At 31.9% G+C, this 19,044-nt stretch overlaps 1 protein-coding gene, 1 long non-coding RNA gene and 1 pseudogene across 2 annotated transcripts; all 3 read right to left on the reverse strand.

Moving 5' to 3' along the window:
* Positions 1-3,401: 3,401 nt before the first annotated feature.
* LOC18052297 lies at positions 3,402-6,310 on the reverse strand (annotated as a pseudogene).
* A 937-nt stretch (positions 6,311-7,247) lies between these two features.
* Positions 7,248-7,839, reverse strand: LOC112101011. Its single transcript, XM_024190904.1, has 3 exons — positions 7,812-7,839; positions 7,642-7,710; positions 7,248-7,523 (listed from the first exon to the last, which is right to left on the reverse strand). Exons 1-3 carry the CDS (start codon positions 7,821-7,823, stop codon positions 7,248-7,250), a joined length of 357 nt encoding a protein of 118 aa, XP_024046672.1. The 5' UTR covers positions 7,824-7,839.
* Positions 7,840-10,743: 2,904 nt separating this feature from the next.
* On the reverse strand, positions 10,744-16,131 carry LOC112101142. Its single transcript, XR_002907231.1, has 3 exons — positions 16,101-16,131; positions 15,883-15,933; positions 10,744-10,833 (listed from the first exon to the last, which is right to left on the reverse strand). It is a non-coding gene; the product is annotated as an uncharacterized LOC112101142 (long non-coding RNA).
* Between the last annotated feature and the right edge of the window lie 2,913 nt (positions 16,132-19,044).

Genomic DNA, 19,044 nt, shown 5'->3' on the forward strand with positions numbered 1-19,044 from the left:
TCAAGCACAATGGAACCTTTTTTTCAAATATATATATATATATATATATATATATTCTTTTATGGATCCTTTTCCTTACCATTAATAAAATAAATAGATCATTGTTATAGGGTAAGTGAAAACTTTTACTCGATTTGTGTATTTCTAATATTTGTAAGTATTTGCTCTAATGTTTGCATCCCATCTTTTCCAATAATGCTATGCATATGAGCTTGGGATATGAGGTGGTAATTGACTTAGCACCGTAGAGGTTGTTGTAAATTATTCTAATATTCATAGGAAAGTCTTACAGGGGTACCAAATTAACCAGCAGATCAGCTCTGATATGACTTTTATATTTCAAATTATGCATGTGTAGCATTAATTCTTCTAATTTAAGTCATCTGTGCAGCAATAGTAATCACTAATTAAGCAAGCTATCATGCTTTCTTGTATGGTAATTGCCAAGCCACAATTTGTACGTTAGTATCGTTCATTGACACCATGGAACATTTATGCACATATGAAGTTATGGTTTTCTTGCTTCTGACTAAGTTGATGATATACTACAAGTTTTATCTCATGCAGATTTGTGGATTCAAAGATCTTGGGTTATTCTCGAATGCTACATCATCAAACCTTGCTTTTGTTTGAAAACTGGATTTTTTGGACGTGGATGAAAGACTTATTCAATCTATGCCAAAGCTCAATCCCTAAAAACTCAATCTGAAAGAACTTTAAACTATACAAGTCTTTATCAAACATTATATTTACCAGGTTATAATGGATATAAAATAGCAAAAGGTCCATTTGTTTTTGCATTTAGTATATGTATGCAATTTACTTTAGTGTTACAACAGTTTAAATAACTTTTTTTTTCAAACCAGTGATGCATGTTTCATCTTGAACATCAGGGTCAAAAATCAAAATCTATACTTGGGTGAAGTTGAATAGAAAATCTGATTCACTTTCTGTGCCAACTGCATTAATTTGGCTTTATGGCTGGCTTCACTTGGATGAGGTAATTTGTACAATGAGGTTGGTTATTCATTCACTTTCTTGAACTGTTATATAAATGAAATCATTTTGCATTGTAGAAGGTTGCCACTGCCATGAGAAAAAAGATGGGCTCTATTATTGAGTATTTCCTTCTCTCTTTTTCTTCATTTGCGAGACACGTTGAAGTTCTTGCTTGATGGAGACGAAATAGGCCTTTTGATGGTCATTGAGCAGAATGGTTCATGCAAGGGTACTGCCTTTGATCTTTTGAATATCTTGCAGTTGACTTCTCCATCATGTTACCTTGGAGATTCGGTTGATTGTAAGTCTAAACTCACTGCTTGTCCCTTCATGGAGACAAAATAGGTCTTTCATTCAGCCAACAATTTCTGTAGTTTTCTTAATAATTTCTAACCATTTGTTGATGTACTTTCACAAATAGAAAATCAATGAGTATACGATGGCTTGAAGAACGAGGTTGTTATTTGCTCATTGTTTTTTAGGTTTTCTACATTTTAATTTAGAAGTCTTTGGTGATTTCTCAAATTGGAAGGAAATGGAACCGATGTTATACATATGGCAAGCATGTAGAGAATCCTGGTGAGAAAGTAGCCTGAACAGGAGTAATCGGCATATCATTTGAATCTTGGAAGAATCTTTTGCTGGTCAAGAGATGGATGCATAGCAAAGGAAGGACCTAAAGCTGCTGATTAATTATATTTGTTGTGGCGAAGTATTTTGGTTGTACATTGCAAATGCAAGTTATTCCTGTGTCTACACAGTCCCCGACTAACATACACATTAAGAAAGAGCTGCTTCTAATGCTGGGTTAGATACTTGTGATATATATAACTGCAAAGATTTCAGCATGCTGCATTTTTGCTGTCTTTTGCTTTGCACGAACTGTTGGATGATGAAAAGTGTAATGAGTAACATTTTGTTTCCTATATAATATACTCTTGATGATTACTGATTCACTAGGGCATTGAGTAACTTGTATGTGGAGGTATGGAGTGTAGTTTGAGAAACAAAAGTGCCGCTGGGTGGTGGTTTGAGTTAGCTTTTTACTTTTAAGTGGATGCTGGAGTCTTGGAGTCAGAAGTGTCCGGAAATTACAGAATGTACATCATCAAATTTTAGTATCTCCTTGCATTGTATTTGCAAGAGAATTTTATCTGTAAATATAAATCAATGTATCCCCCTAGTTTGGGTGGAATCTTACTTATCTTGGTTCTTTCTTCCATATGAATCAATAACCATATTGGTATTATTAAATGCCAACTAATAATCAATAATTTTATTGTTATTTTTCTTGTTTCTTCCTCATATCACACATACCATTGTATGAAAGCTTCCCTTATTTCAGTAAGATATACTCTATGTGATCCTATTATCGATGAAAAAAGTAATTTGGTAAAAACTGTACCATAAAAAGGAGTTTGGTGTGTGCTAAACGAAAACACAATACAATTTTCAGCGAAATAAGAAGATTTGCATAGTTTTTAATATTTTTTAATCAAACTTTTTGTTGTGTTGTAAAGTTGTATTTTGTCCTCAGATTTATTAATTGGTCGCTTAAGGTAACATTTACATTTTGGATTGGAGTGAGAATCCTGAAGAGTGGGGATCCTGTGATTGAGAGTGTGGAGTAAGAATGAGAGTACTTTGTTTATTTACACTTAAATATAAACATATAATGAAGATCAGAATATAATTTATGTGTTTACTTTATCTTGGATTAGGAGTAAATAGTTTCAAATTATAATTTTACCTTTGTTTAAAGAATTGTAGTTTTTAATTACAAAGTTAATAAAAAATATATTTGATGAATAAATATTTATTTTATTATATTTGTAAATTTATAATAATTATTAATATTCTTAATTATGTACATCACAATTTTTTATTAATTTTATCGATAATTATGTAAATTAAAAATTATCGATAAGGGCAATATAAATAAAATATTTTTACTATTAACATAGTATGGAATTAATATCTTCTTAGAATAAACTATTTTTATTATTAATTATTGATATTAAATAAATATATTAATATTATATTTTCAAATAAATATAATATATAGTAATATTATTAATTCTTTATTAATATAATAATATTATTTATTTTATTTTATTAAATATAATTATATTAAATTTAATAAAAGAGTTATAATTTTACTCTAAAAATTGATGAGGCTCACGAAGTGGGATGCCCAATCCTCTCTCAAAATGTATAAATAAATAATAGAATAAAAAAAATTATATTCCTTACTCTGACTTCAAAAAATAAATACAAAATAAATTTATAGGCGATAGAGCTTATAAAATTAATTAAGACCTTGCCTGATGTGCGTGGCCTTACGTTTTCTAAAATATATTACGAACGATTATAAAACTTTTAAAATCAAATCGTTTTTATGACTATAGAACGGTGCGGGAAGCCGAAGGGTGAAAACAGTCGAATCCGGACTCAGAAACGAAAGCGACTCCTTTGCCAATTGCCAGCTGTCCAGCGTGCCTGCCTCACAAAGAGCTGTCAAATCAACTCTAAGTTTTATACCTATTCCCTATTTGATTCATGTGGATCCTCTTCAGTTGATCCCATTGGGTTGGGCTAAAATTATTTTCCACAAGGCCCATTTTAGACTTTTGTGCAGCCAATGATCTAGTTTATGATCAGTAAAGCTTACGAGCTTAGTGAGTGCAAAATGCTCACTAGCTAAGTGAGCCCAAAATAATTTCTATATTCTTATAACTCAATAAGAAGTTCGATCTGATGCACGGCGGCATAGGTGTTATAATTTATTTGTTTGGATTATTTTTGTGAGTTGTGTAACCTTGTTAATAAATTCTTGATACATATTTCATTGCGCACTATAACATGCATGACGACACTTATAACATCAAAATTTTAATAAATAAATATATAATGACTATAAATGTTTGGAATCTACTTCAGTACTCCGAGATAGATAGGTAATATTTATAATGGTCTTACGTGATTAAAGATTACTAAAACGGACATATATATATAATTTAGTAAAAGAGTGATGAATTAATGAAATGCAACCTAAAATGGATGCCTTACCTTAATGATAATTACAATGAAGTACTACTTTTTCTTTCCAATACCCCACCTTTCCAGAAAGCATTTTTTTTGTAAATTGAAGGAAGTAAGAATATAACAAGAGCTAGAGTTAAAGAGATCCCTGTAATAAGAAACAAACCGCCAAAATTGGTTAGGCTCAGACTAGATGGGTTATCACTAATGGAACCCTTATGCATAAAACTTGATTGTCTGTCAATAAACCATTCATTTTCAATCTTTGTAAGAGTCCCTTCTTCTCTTAACCTTGCAATAGCCTTTGATATGTCATGAACTAGTGATGAACCCTTTTGAAAAACCTGGAGGATACATAAAAAATTTAGTGACACGTAATCTGTACGAGGTTAATTAGTTAAATATAATATTGTTAGTAGAGATACGCACAAAGCCAAAACCATTGGTACTGTTGGTATTCTTGGGTGCAGTCAAGGTGTAATGGGCAGAATACTTGGCAAGGAAGGCCTTTATGTAGGGCATTTCATCAATAATGGCAGAAATGCCACCATTCTTACTCTCCTTGGATAGAGCATTGGCATATTCTTTAGTAGAATTGTTTTTCTTGAGTCTGGAATCTTTAAAATTTAAGTTGCTTAGAGCTCCTGGTACAACCGAGCCCAATTGAGATCCTATATTGTCCATTGAGGCCAACTTAATCTATTGAATGGTTAACATAGAGGCTAAAGTTGCCGTTTAGCTTGAGCTCAATATAAGCACTACAAACAACCATACGATCACTACAAACTTTGACAAATTGCTAAATAGCTTTTCCCCTGAAAAACAAAAATTAATGCCCATTTACAAAGTAATTAATTTCTGAAATATATATAATTAAAGTGTGTGTGTGTGTGTAGAGATACATATTACATATACGTGTACTTACTCTGAGAAAATACCAGTGTTGAGAAAGAATACCAAAATATCATCCCAAATTGATGCGCCCGCGAACCTTGGAATTCATCATTGACTGGACGTTCAATAATCCACATGACAAAACTAGTCAAGAGAAATAATGCTGCAGTGGTTAGCCAAAGATTTGGTTCAAGTGGCTTTAAGAAAATCCAAATGTTGTTGCTCTGATCAATTGGGACTATCATTCCAATGCCCATTTCCGTGTATGGCAATGTGAAATCAACGTACAAAGATCTATTGGCAGTAATTGTTGTATCCCCCACCACAACATCAAATTTCTAGTTTTTCAATTAATCATGGTCAATATGTGTAAAATAAAGTTAGATGTAAATTAAAATTTGTAATATATATACTCGCTCACGTATGTTAAAATAAACCTGATCGATAAGATCATTATACGATCCAGCCATTCGTCCACTAGCATCCTCAAACGGAATGAACTCGTAAGGTACTTCAAATGTTAAAGAGTCAATGGCTGATTTGAATACGTCTATACAGATGCCTTCAACGATTAATGTTCCTTGAGGATCCCGAGCCGCATTGACAAGTTCTTTAAAACCATTCACTGGAACCCCTATCCTTAACTTATTAATCTTACCACCACCTTCTAGAATGGCTGCAGATCCTCCTGGCCATATAACGGCTTCGAGTTCATCATCATTTGGTGAGGGTGAACTAATATTCATCTTATTGAAGAGTACTAATGAATTCATTTCCTTTGAGATCCCAGTGATTGGACTCCAAAACCCAACTCTTTTTAAGGTCTTGCCTATCACATTTACAATCTCAAATGCTCCCGATGAAGTTAATTTCCCGTCTACTAGTTGAAAATTACAGCTTAAACTTGTGAACCTGCTGTTTATTATCTGCTTATAAAATGTTTCATCAGGAACCCGATCAGTTTTCAGCTTTTCTGATGCCTTTGCCAGAATCCAAACATATCATATGCAAGAATCCCATATACATCTAATTCGGATACCGCAGCATTTGGATTATATAGGTACAGTTCCCTTCTCTACCTTACGGTGAAATTGTGAAGCTCCTTCGATGCTGGAACATAACGCTTGAAACCCAGAACTCCCTGCATGGACTCAACAACCAATGAGTCCATTGAATGCAGGAAATCCATAGTTGAAGATGTTATAATCCATGCATACCCTTTACTCATCATTCCTAACTTCTTACCATGCAAAAATAGATGAGATGCAAGAGCATGCGACATATGCACAACAAATACTTTTGTTTCTAAACTCTTGAGCATTGAAAGCTTTTTGATGGCTTCATCACCCGTAGATGATGACTTAGAAATGGCCATCCTTCGAGCAATGTCAATATTGGCATCATGTAAAGAATCAAACACATAAGGAATAGTATTATCAATCCCCTAAGTATTATCCTCGTAGATGCACTACAACAAATATGACTTTTGATAGGGCTCAAAAAATGTTATATTATTGTTATTATAACATTTATTTAATGTTGTGATTGCCCATGTTATCTTTTCTCTATAGCGTTTTTAAAAACCGCTATTGATGTATAGCAGTTTTTAAATGCTGTTATAAAACTATAATAGCATTTATTTAACGTTATCAAATATCATGATAGAGCGTTTTTTGGAGTGCTATTTGTTTATAACGTTTTTTAAATGCTAAAGGAATAATTGTTATTCAAGTAATTTATAGCATTTATATCAATGTTATAATTTAGCCGAAGAGTCTATAGCATTAGCCGAAACGCCATAACATGTTTTTATGCTACAAACTGTTGATAGCATTTTATGAAGTTTGGTAATGCTATATTAATCTTTTCTGGAATGCTATTGTGCTTGGTTAATTTTGTAACTTTTTTTTTAACTTTATAGCATTTACCAGATATTTATAACATAATCGAATACAATATGATTTATAATTAAAACTGACAATTTTAACAAAAGGAATAAACTACATTTCATTAATTCATGAACAACAAATACCATCAGGTATTTTAAGAGTGAAAAAATTAATATCATACATATACAAAAACAAACTAAAGTTAATGTCCAAAAGAAGACCTAGCATTACAGTAAACATCATTCAAAATTGTGAATGCCAAGTTTATCAAATACCAATAATCACTCCAACAATGATATATACCATTAGACCCATCAAAATCATCTAACCAAAACACTACCCTTGGATCCATCAAAATCATCTAATCAAAACACTAAGTCAAAATATTGTCTTCAATTAAACTTTTAACCATTCATACCAAAATTAATCTTCCATAACAATGATCGCTTCTGTTGGCCATGCAATTGAACTTCCCAAAGCATCTTCTATTGTTTCCATATCTGCATATTTTTTCCACAACTCAACAGAAGGATTTTTCACCTCATCTACCCACACACGAGAAGCATTTTTTCCAAGAGCTAGACAATGCACCATTGCATTAGGATCATTTGTTACCCAACGTCCTATTGCAACTACTTCATCTACTTCAAGCCAATTCAACAACTTGCACTTTTGGCCTTTCCGATTTGGGCTTACATGCTGTACTCATAAGCAAAACAAAAAAAAAAAAAAACAACATTTCTAATTATAATTAAGTTAATAGTTACTAAATTATTAATTATGACAGCATAAATTGTTGTATAAGTTTAAACTTTACTTGTGGAGTACTATTAGATTGAGTTGATGTAGATAGATTTTGATTTTGTCCATCATTTGATGCTTCACTCTGTATAAAAAAAAATTAAAAAAAGAAGTTGATTTCACCATTTTATGAAATTAAAATTCACAAGTAATTAACGTAACATTTAATAAGGTACTTGCTATTACCAGTTTGCTCATTAAACTTTGTATGAGTTTGTTTTGATAATCCATGAAACCTTACATTTGCTTCATTGTGTCTTGTAATGTGTCAATTTGTTCTTGCATTTTGGCTTCCTTATTAGTTTGCTGAGATATTGCCTTTAATTTGGATAGCGTCACTCCTGCTCCTTGACCTCTAACACGGCCTCCTTGCTCAGGTCCAATAAACTTTGAAAGTATATCATTTTTAACAGATTTTGATTGTGCTTCTGACAAATCTGAATTTTTTTCAGCTTCATACATTTCCTAAACTCAAGAAAGAGTTATTTATTATAATATGTCCAATAATAATTGCTAGCATATCTAAGCTATCATCAATAAATTTGACACATAGCTTCACTTCAACAACTTTTGAACTAGATGGTTCACCATTCTTTTTAGTATGTGCTTTTATCCAAACATCAATTCGAGTTATTTCTGATGGATTTGAACTGTTTTTCTTCTGTAGTGAAAATATTTTTAAGTCATAATTAACTATATATATCTCAAAGTAATAACAGACACTAGCTAGATAACTACTATATTGTTTGAATATAATTAAAGATTTACCATCTTATCTTGCATACGAGCATATCCCATTCGACTTCCGGTATATGGAATATCTTGCTTCGCCCTCATTTCCGTAAAAACCTTACTTTTATCTTGTTTTAATATACATTAATTACATCATTCTAAATAAAATAAAATATGCATGAATGAATGTTTCAGCTAGGACTATAAGCATACATACCATGAAGGCTTTTGGGATCTTTTTTTAAATAAAAGTTTCCCACTCGGCAGGTTTGACATGACTAGGTCGAGCATCCAACTTTTTAGTCAATCTTGATTTATGTGCTCGCCATACTTTTCCCATCATCTGTAATGTATACTTTTTGATTGCATCTCCTTCCAAAACAAATTTTTGCTGAATGTTTCAAGCAAATAAAAAATAACTAATGTTAGTGTCATGTTATAATTTGAACTGCACTCTAAAAATAGATGTGTACATATTTACCTCGAGTGCTCTCAACAATAAAGCTTTTTGCTGTTTTGGAACATATCTCCAATCATCACAGTTTATAGACACAGCCTCCTTTACCAAACTACCATAAAATGATGAATATAACACAGATGATTTTCCAATAGGTTGCCCCAAATTATTCAATTCTAAGACTATCTTCTTCCCATCTTCATTTGCTACATCATGACATAGAGTAGGGCCCCGTTTCTTCTTTGTCAAATTCTCTTCATTACAAGATTGATACGGATTTTCGGATGTAACATCATTGAGATCTTCATTAGTTAAGTGTGTCTCGGTAATAGGTGCATCACTAGACGCAAACCTACTTGATAGACTTTCCTTCCTTTTTCTTTTGGAAGCTTGTCGAGAACTCTATTGATCATAGATAAAATGAATTGGCATAATTTCTCATTTTTAACATGTATAAATATAGTAATCTTCAAAATAATATTAAGTATTTACCTCTGGGACACACATGGTACATCCCCAATGTTCCTGAAATATAGGGCAACTTAAAAAAATCACAAAATATTCTACAAAAACGATATTAACATGAAACTACTTTTAAATGAAAGCTACTTAAGTCTAGCATGCAATAATATTCATGAATCACTCTAGAGTATAACGGATCAATACAGTTTATTCATTGTTTCCAAGTCTGTCAGTAAGTTCTTTGTCAGTGTTCTTAAAATATAGGGTCGAATTCAAAAAATCACAACAAATTCTAGAAACATGATATTGACATGAAACTAATTTTAAATGAAAGCTAATTAAATCTAGAATGCAAACATATTCAAGAATTACTCTGGAATATAACCGATCAATACAGTTTGTTCATTGTTTTCAAGTCTGTCAGTAAGTTCTTTGTCAGTGTTCTTAAAATACAGGGTCGAATTCAAAAAATCACAACAAATTCTAGAAACATGATATTGACATGAAACTAATTTTAAATGAAAGCTAATTAAATCTAGAATGCAAACATATTCAAGAATTACTCTGGAATATAACCGATCAATACAATTTATTCATTGTTTCCAAGTCTGTCAGTAAGTTCTTTGTCAGTGTTCTTAAAATACAAGGTCGAATTCAAAAAATCACAACAAATTCTAGAAACATGATATTGACATGAAACTAATTGTAAATGAAAGCTAATTAAATCTAGAATGCAAACATATTCAAGAATTACTCTGGAATATAACCGATCAATACAGTTTATTCATTGTTTCCAAGTCTGTCAGTAAGTTCTTTGTCAGTATTCTTAAAATACAGGGTCGAATTCAAAAAATCACAACAAATTCTACAAAAATGATATTGACATGAAACTAATTTTAAATGAAAGATAATTAAGTCTAGAATGCCAAAATATTCAAGAATTACTCTGGAATATAACCGATCAATACAGTTTATTCATTGTTTCCAGGTCTGTCAGTAAGTTCTTTGTCAGTGTTCTTAAAATACAGGGTTGAATTCAAAATATCATAACAAATTCTACAAAAATGATATTGACATGAAACAAATTTTAAATGAAAGCTAATTAAGTCTAGAATGCCAAAATATTCAAGAGTTACTATGGAATATAACCGATCAATACATTTTATTCATTGTTTCTAGGTTTGTCAGTAAGTTCTTAAAATACAGGGCCAGCTTCAGAAAATCACAAAAAATTATACAAAAATGATATTGACATGAAATTACTTTTAAATGAAAGCTACATAAGTCTAGAATGCAAAATTATTCAAGAATCACTCTAAAAAGTACACAACCAATACAGTTTATTCATTAGTTCTAGGTTTGTCAATAAGTTCTTTCTTAATGTTTTGGAACTACAAAATCAACTTAAAAAATATAAACAATTCTGCATACATTATCTTAACATGACAAATACAAAAGTTTGCTAGGTACGAGTGTTTCCATACCTAATAAAAGTGATCGCACAGAATTGCTGAAATGAATCAAAATATATCCTCGTACGACATGCTTTATAATGAACTGCATAAAAGAAAAACATTTAATTAGCTTACTAATATGTACAAGAAACTAGAATAAATTATTTATAAATTTGCTTATTGTAATCAAAACTACAACAAAATATGTATTACAGTTACCAAAGAAAGTTAAATATAGATCCCTTCACAATTCTCTCTGCGGGAGCTACCATCTTCACCCTCTATATTGTTATCAAGCCTTGATACATCTAATGGTTGTAAGGTTGTAATACAATTTTCAGCATAATTATCCAACTCATGAAATCCTCTTGGAGGTGCTCTCAATACAATATACCAACTGGACGAATCATTCTCCCTTGAATAGAACACTTGTTTTGCTTGAGATGCTAAAATAAACGAGTCCCTTGCAAACTGATGTTGTCCTTGATGCAGATTAACCAAAGTAAATCCATCCTCAAATTTGACACCATTTCTAATGTTAGCCCAATTACAGTCAAACAATGGAATTTTCAGAGTATAGTAGTCAAGCAATAAAATATCTTTTATGACACCATAATACGTAATTGTATCGATGCAACTATTTGTATCTTTTGAACTAGATTGACAACTGTAACTGACTCAATTAAAACCCCACTATTCTGTGTAGATTTCTCAACATCCTTTATATGATAACGCTGATCATTGATGATGTATGCATTATAGCTCACAGCTTGCCTTCGAGGACCACATGCAAGGCATTTTAATGTCATTGAGATGTCGTTTTTATTTTCTTCCTCAATCTGTTTAGAAATTAAAAAAATATCAATTAATGGGAGTTCAAGAAACAAAATAAAATAAAGCATAGATCCCACAATGCTACTATATTGGAACCTTTTGTTCAAACCAACTGGAAAACTCTTCTGAATGTCTCTTCCAAAGTAAACCTTCATTTCTTGAGAGTCTCTTATCCGAATGTTTTAACTCAGCTAAGTGCAAACTAAAAGAAAGGAGATAATTAAAAAAGGTGATTACTGGCTTCTCATCTAAAGAAATTTTAAATTAAAAGACTTACTGTAAGTATGGTTCTACCTCAGCTGTATTAAATAACACATATCGATGAGCACTTTCCAATCTCTCATCTGTTAACTCAATTATTGATCCTTTAGAGATTGGTCGGCCTTCAAGTATCATATCATGCATGTACTCTTCATTTCTCCTTTGGTGGCAATCCATATCTGCTACTTGCTTTATGCATCTACTAAAATAACTTATGCATTCATCGGCAAGATAGCATTTAACAATACAACCCTCTGGTCTTGCACGATTCCTAACATATCCTTTTAACTTCTTCATTTCTCTATAAATACAATCAAACATTATGTCAACAAAAGAGGCTTTTTTACTTAAACTAACACAAAAGAATTATTGATTTATATATATTGACAACCTTTCAAAAGGATACATCCAACGATATTGAACCGGCCCACGCAATCTTGCTTCGCGTCTTAAGTGGATTGGCAAATGAACCATTATATCAAAGAATGTGGGAAGAAAAAACCTTTTAAACATGCACACAATTTCAACAATATCCTCCTCAAGTGCCTCAAGTTTCTCTCGGTCAAGGACTCTTTGACACAAATCATTGAAAAATACACATAACCTGAATATTGCATTCCTTGGTCCTTTTGGAAGTAAGCCTCGTAAAGCTACATGCAACAATTGTTGCATTAACACGTGAAAATCATGAGACTTGAGGCCTGAAATTTTACAATCTTCCATTGAAATACAACTCCCAATGTTTGAACTATAACCATCAGGCAATTTCAAATCTAACAATCTTTTGCAGAAGATTTGTTTTTCTACCCTTGATAATGTATGTGGTGTTGGTGGAAGAAAAGTACTCTTTTCACGCACATCTGGATGTAAATCTTTCCTTATTTTTAATTCCTTCAAATCCATACGAGAATGAAGGCCATCATTTGATTTTCCCTTTATATTGAGTAGAGTCCCAACTATGCTATCACATACATTCTTCTCTATATGCATCACATCCAAATTATGACGCAACAAAAGATGCTGAAAAATCAAGAACAATAAGAGTATCATTGTTGAGTGTTAGAAAATGCATATTTATAAAGGAGAAAACCGTCATTTTACATTTCAAGTCTTACTAACAACCCTTACTTTTATGTATTTAACCTTCTTGTGATTTAATTACATGTGTTTTATTTTAATTAAGTAATTTATGTATTTTAGGGGCATTATAGTCATTTCACAATAAAGGAGAGATCAGACGGCAAAACGGACATCACTTTTGAACTCAGGACGGTCGAAAACCTTAGGAGGAGCATAAAAAGAAAAATGATACTATTCACATGTGCGGTACTATTCACGTATACGGTACTGTATATGTTACTGTTCACGGCACTGTTCACATAGACGGATCGATGACGTGGCATTGACCGATGATGTGGCATTGACTGATGAGGTGTCACGATCCTGTTGGACTAAAATTCTTATGTACTGTTGATGGTGACGTGACAGCATATCAGTGGACGAAAAATCTCACGTACGGTGCATGCATCACACAGGATTATTTTCAACCAAACCGTGTTACTGTTCATCCGCGTGGTCAAACCGTGGACTGTTGACTGATGACGTGGCGCAATCCTGAGCGTCCAAACTATTTTTAATCCGATGGCTATGATTTACTCCATGTATCTATAAAAAGGGGGCCTCTCCCCCCTAATTTGATATCTCTGAATCCATTTTTGGGATCCATTTTCTGTAATTCCTTCTCCATCTTGTATTTTCTTCATATTTTAATAAATTCCCATTTTGCCCCTAGTTCAATTATGAGTGGCTAATTTTCTTTCAAGCTTGGGTTGAAGGTGAAATCTCAACATGTGTCATGGGCTTAATTTGGTAAATTTATTTTCTCTTCCCCTCTAGTTTTTGTGGATGTTTTGACTTCTCGTCGACAAATAATAATATTCTTGTCTAGTACCGCCTTGGTTTCACCGGCCCTCTAGTACAAAGTTATTATTATTTGGCACGATAAGCCCTTAGCACCATATTGATTAGAGTGTGGTTCATGAGGTGTGGATTCCCCCCTCATGATTTAATTGGCATTAATACGGATTATTTAGCCCATGATGCATGTTGATACGGATCCAGATACCCAAGTACGTCATTTCAATAGATTTCGCTTCAATTTATTCTCGCCATTGCAATTCCAATTTTAGAATTTATTATCGTCATCTCAATTCCAATTTTAGGATAATTTAAATCACTTCCACCACAATTCCAATCACCCATTTACAAAATTAATTCTATATATAATTAAAATCTACCTTCTCGTGGGATCGACACTCGTCACCATTAGTCTATACTACAATAGATTCGTGCGCTTGCGAGTACATTAAAATTTGCACAACAATCATGAGGAATTTATTTAGGCATTATCAACATAATTACAGAAAATTTATTCAATAGAATCATACCTGCCAATATGGTAAGTAAAAAAATATTGACTTTTTTTTCCACACCGAGTATTTTTTTATCTTCCTTTTGTTCTTTCTTGAACTTTTTCCCCAATCATTTTCTATGTCTTTTACCTCATTTAAAATTTGCGTTCCAGACATTATTCTAGGTCTTTCTTCAAGTTCTTCATGACCATCAAACCACTACTTTTTGAATCGAAGGGAATGGCCAGAAGGAAGGAAGCGTCTATGACCCATATATACAGTTTTTTTACTGTATTTTAACCTTTTTGAACATGTATTAGAACTGCATATAGGACAAGCTGCCTTACCTTTTGTGGTACATCCTGCCAAGTTGCCATATGTAGGAAAATCGTTAATTGTCCACATCAAAATTGCTTTCAAGTTGAAAACTGTCCTAGTGAATGCATCATAAACCTCTACACCATTCTCCCATAGCTGTCGTAGATCATCTATTAGCGGTTGTAGATAAATATCTATGTCATTACCAGGTTGTTCAGGCCCTGGAATCAACAATGTCAACATTATAAATTCTTTTCTCATGCACAACCATGGTGGGAGATTATAAGTCACTAACATTACTGGCCAGCAACTATATGTTGAACTACGAATACCAAAAGGATTAAACCCATCCGCTGCTAGACCTAACCTTAGGTTTCTAAGATCTTTGGAGAACGAAGGCCATTTTTTATCAATTGTCTTCCAAGCTAAGCTATCCACTGGGTGCCGCATTTTATCATCATTACTTTTATGATCATAATGCCATCTCAATTGTTCTGCCATTTTTGGTGACTCAAACATCCTTCTAAACCTTGGTATTATGGGAAAATAAGTCAACACTTTTGCTGGACTTCCTTTATGAATCTTTTATTTCGACTATCTAACTTCCATCTAGAAGATCCACATTTAGGACATGTTTCACTTTTCTCTAGGTCATTTCTAAACAAGCAACAATCATTAACACAAGCATGTATCTTTATACAATCTAGTTGAAATGGTTTCAATAACATTTCAACTGAACGAGTAGAATTCGGAATAGTATTTAATTCGGGTAACATATCACACAAAATCTCCAAGAGGTTATCAAAACTCTTATTTGAGTATCCGTACATAGTCTTGTGCTTATATAAGATAGCCGCTGCAGATAACCTAGTGTACTTTGAGCAACCTGGGTACAATGAGATTTCAACATCTTCTACAAAATTCATTGGGCAGTTATCTTGCTGCTCATCAAGATTTTCATGAATACCTTTATAATGGTCATCTACATCTCTAGACATGCTATATGTATTAGTCATTTCGACATCTATACCTTTTTTCCCTAACTGTTCCCCATGCCATATCCAAGTAGTGTAAGACATATCCATCCCGTCTTTCAACAAATGCAATATAATTGTTTCACCATTTTGATGACATAGGTTTTGACATTTTTTACATGGACATCTCACTAAACCTTGGTTTTCTACATTTAATGTTGCATTTTCCACAAACTTTTTTACTCCTTCACGATATTCTTTTGTATTTCTACAAATAAACATAAAATATCAATTAAAATTAATAACATTATAAGAAAATAGTAAATACATAATTGTTATTTGGTGAGTTAAAACCTTTTAAGTTGAACCCAAGTTTTGTCCATCATCTTAAAGTCCTCACTTGACCTGAGACCATGGAGCCATTAAATATATAAAAAGAAAGGATATTTTTATTATTTTTACACCTAAAAGGAAAAAAAATGCAAGTAATAGAAAGCTTAAAGCTTTGTATTATTTTTATTATTCATTTTGATCTTTTAAAGCACGTAACAAGCTTAAAGCTTTGTACATACCTGATGGATTGATTTGAGAAGATGAACCAGCTACTTTTGACCGATTAGGAAAAGAAAAAAAGAGAAAGTTTAGAGCTACAGAGAGAAAAAGATGAAAGGGATTTGGAGAAAAAGTAATAGAAATCTTTTGGGCTTTTTCTTGGGATGGGAAGAATAGGCGCCAATATAGAAAAGTTAGCGCCATTTTAGAGATTTTTTTTATAATAAATTCTATAACACTTTATAAAAAGTTATAAAGTAACTTTTCAATATTTATTTTATAATTTCTTTACAATCACGCTATCCTAAGTATATATTTATTTAACATTTTTAAAAAATGTCATAATAAAATGTTATAATATGGGCGCCAATCTAATGAAATTTGGTGCCTAAAAAAGTATTTTTTTAATTATTTTTTTATTTCTATAGCATTTTATAAATGTTGTAATTTTTTTTTCCCAATAGCTTTTACAAAAAATGTCATAAAAACTATTAAGTAACAATTTATTTTATAACTTATTTTACAAAATGCTATGCTAACTAACGTTTTTATAACTTTTAAAAAATATGTCATAAAAGTAATGTTATACAGCTAATAAAATTTTAGTTTAATAGCAATTTTTATGAAAAATGCTATAAAATGTATGATTGTGATGACATTTGATATAAAACGCTATAAATTAGTGCTATAACAAGTCATATTTGTTGTAGTGATGAGAATGACTTCTTTCCATCTGAAGACTGAGATAAGATCAGCTATGCCTTTGGCTTGAGATTGAGAAGCTTCATCATCTTGATCAATTTGAACAGAATACTATGTCAAAGAATTAGGGAGAGCTGCAAAGAGAGAAACGACAGGAATTCTGGCTCTGGATCCTAAGTCCGCCAAAATTTGTGCCCCAATTGGTGTCATTTCTATGCAAATTATTGCTTGTAATTCTACATTTTGCATGAGATTCAAGGCTGCACTTGAAATAGATGCAACTTTAATGGCAAAAATAATATATATATATATATATATATAGTTGTTAACGTAGATCTTATTCTATAAGATTAGAATATAGTTGTTTTTGTAAGTTTCTAGTAAGAGAATCTAAGAATTTAAAAAATGTAAGAAGATTGCAAAATCTTTTACAACATTGTTAATGTGCTTTTTCACACTTTACAATACTATAGTAAAGGTTTCACAACGTTATGAAAATTGTCTCACATTTTATAAAGTATGAAATTCATTCACTTCAATTCAGAATATATATATATTAAAATATATGCAGGCATTTCTTTCGTACACGTTAAGGTATACGGTTTAATAGTGTTCACACTGACTCAATTAAATCATATAACTTAATAGCATGTCCGCATAAAAAAAAATGATGGCATTTGCACTTGATAAGGACTATATATATATATATATATGAAAAAAAATTTCAATCGAGAATAAAAGTTTAAGATGGATTTATGATGTTGTAAATCGATTTTTACAACGTTGTAAACTGAATATTTATGCAGATTTACGTATGGTTTAGTTGTAAGAATTTTGCTTTGTAGCTCTAAAGACTTAGGTTCCAATCTCTACGACTACATAATTTTAAATATTCAAATTTCTTTTAATTTATTGCTATTACTTTTTAAATCTAAAAAGAAAAGAATTAAGTGAACAATAGAAAATAATTTCCTCCAATTTGAAATAAATTTTTGAAGCGAGCCTCCCCTAATCGACTTGGTTAACTCCGCTACTATATGTGTGTATACAAATTTTACAATAAGGTAAGCCTTATATATATAGCGGGCTTTTAAGGTTCTGATGACATGTTTATGGTGTAACATTAAATTTCATATACTTCAATCCGATCAAGCTCTGAGCACGATGGACAAAGATGAATAAGAAGCAAGATTAAAGATGAAAAAAGGCTTGCTCTTTCTTCCCCTTAAGCTCCATTGATCAGCGCTTAATTTGTTAGTAAATTGGTGGGTGAAGCAAACACGCAGCTAAAGTGAAATTGAAAAAAAATAAAGAACAAGCACAATAGAGGACACCAGAAAATTACGTGGTTCGGCTTTTAGCTTACGTCCATGGGCGAAGACAGAAGGAAATATTTTACTAGTAAAAATGAATTACAAGTATTGTAGTATTTTATCTCACTTCTCAAAACTCCAATACACCCAAACTCTCAAATCACTATAACAAGAGCTTATAATTTCAAATTCTCTAAACTCTCTATAAAAAATGCTAAATTGCTCTTTCTCTTAATGGAATAAATTTGCTCATTCTCTTCGTTTCTATTTATAGAGAAAGCTTTGGCACTATTCATCAATTATATATTATTTTATTAATTTTTTTTCTTTGCCCTTTATGGCCCGACACCCAATTTTTCTTTTTTCTTTTTTTTTTCTCTTCTTTGGGCAGCACCAAATCATTCTTCTTTTTTCAATAATGGTGGACACCACCTTCTAGAAAAGGTGGTGCTTGGCTATCATTTTTCCACATAATTATCATTGAAACCGAACATGTTCATAATTATAGAATTCGGAGGAAAGTCCACAGTCAATATAGAAGTAAAAAAAGGTCCAAGTGTCCAAGAGACAATCCAATATTGGGACAGTAAGAGTGAATAAGAATATTCTAGAGTTGGACAAAAAGAAAAGCAATTGAAGACATTTGAATATGGAAAATGCTATTTTTCCTGGGTCAAACCCCGAATTTAACCAAAACGACGCCATTTTGGTTTCTTTTTTTTTTTTCCCTTTTTACTTCCATGAAATCTAGTCGTTTGAGCCTAGTAAAAACAAAACGAACATAGAAATAACTACTTTATGAATTGAGAAAAACGCAGAATCTTTAAGCTCTTCCTCTTCGATTCACCACTCCCGAGTGAAAGATTAGGCTCAGACAAGGCAAAATCAAAAGCTTGAACAAGATAGAGTCTCGACATCGTCCATGATTCCTAACCTCATCGGCATTAAC

The sequence above is a fragment of the Citrus clementina genome, unplaced genomic scaffold (assembly GCF_000493195.1).
Source record: "Citrus clementina cultivar Clemenules unplaced genomic scaffold, Citrus_clementina_v1.0 scaffold_2, whole genome shotgun sequence".
Lineage (NCBI taxonomy): Eukaryota > Viridiplantae > Streptophyta > Magnoliopsida > Sapindales > Rutaceae > Citrus > Citrus x clementina.

Bases quoted from the DNA above. Each gene is read 5' to 3' on its own strand.
- LOC112101011 (XM_024190904.1), bottom strand. The intron at 7,524-7,641 runs GTAAAGTTTAAA...TTATGAGTACAG, and splicing joins AATCTAATAGTACTCCACAA to CATGTAAGCCCAAATCGGAA.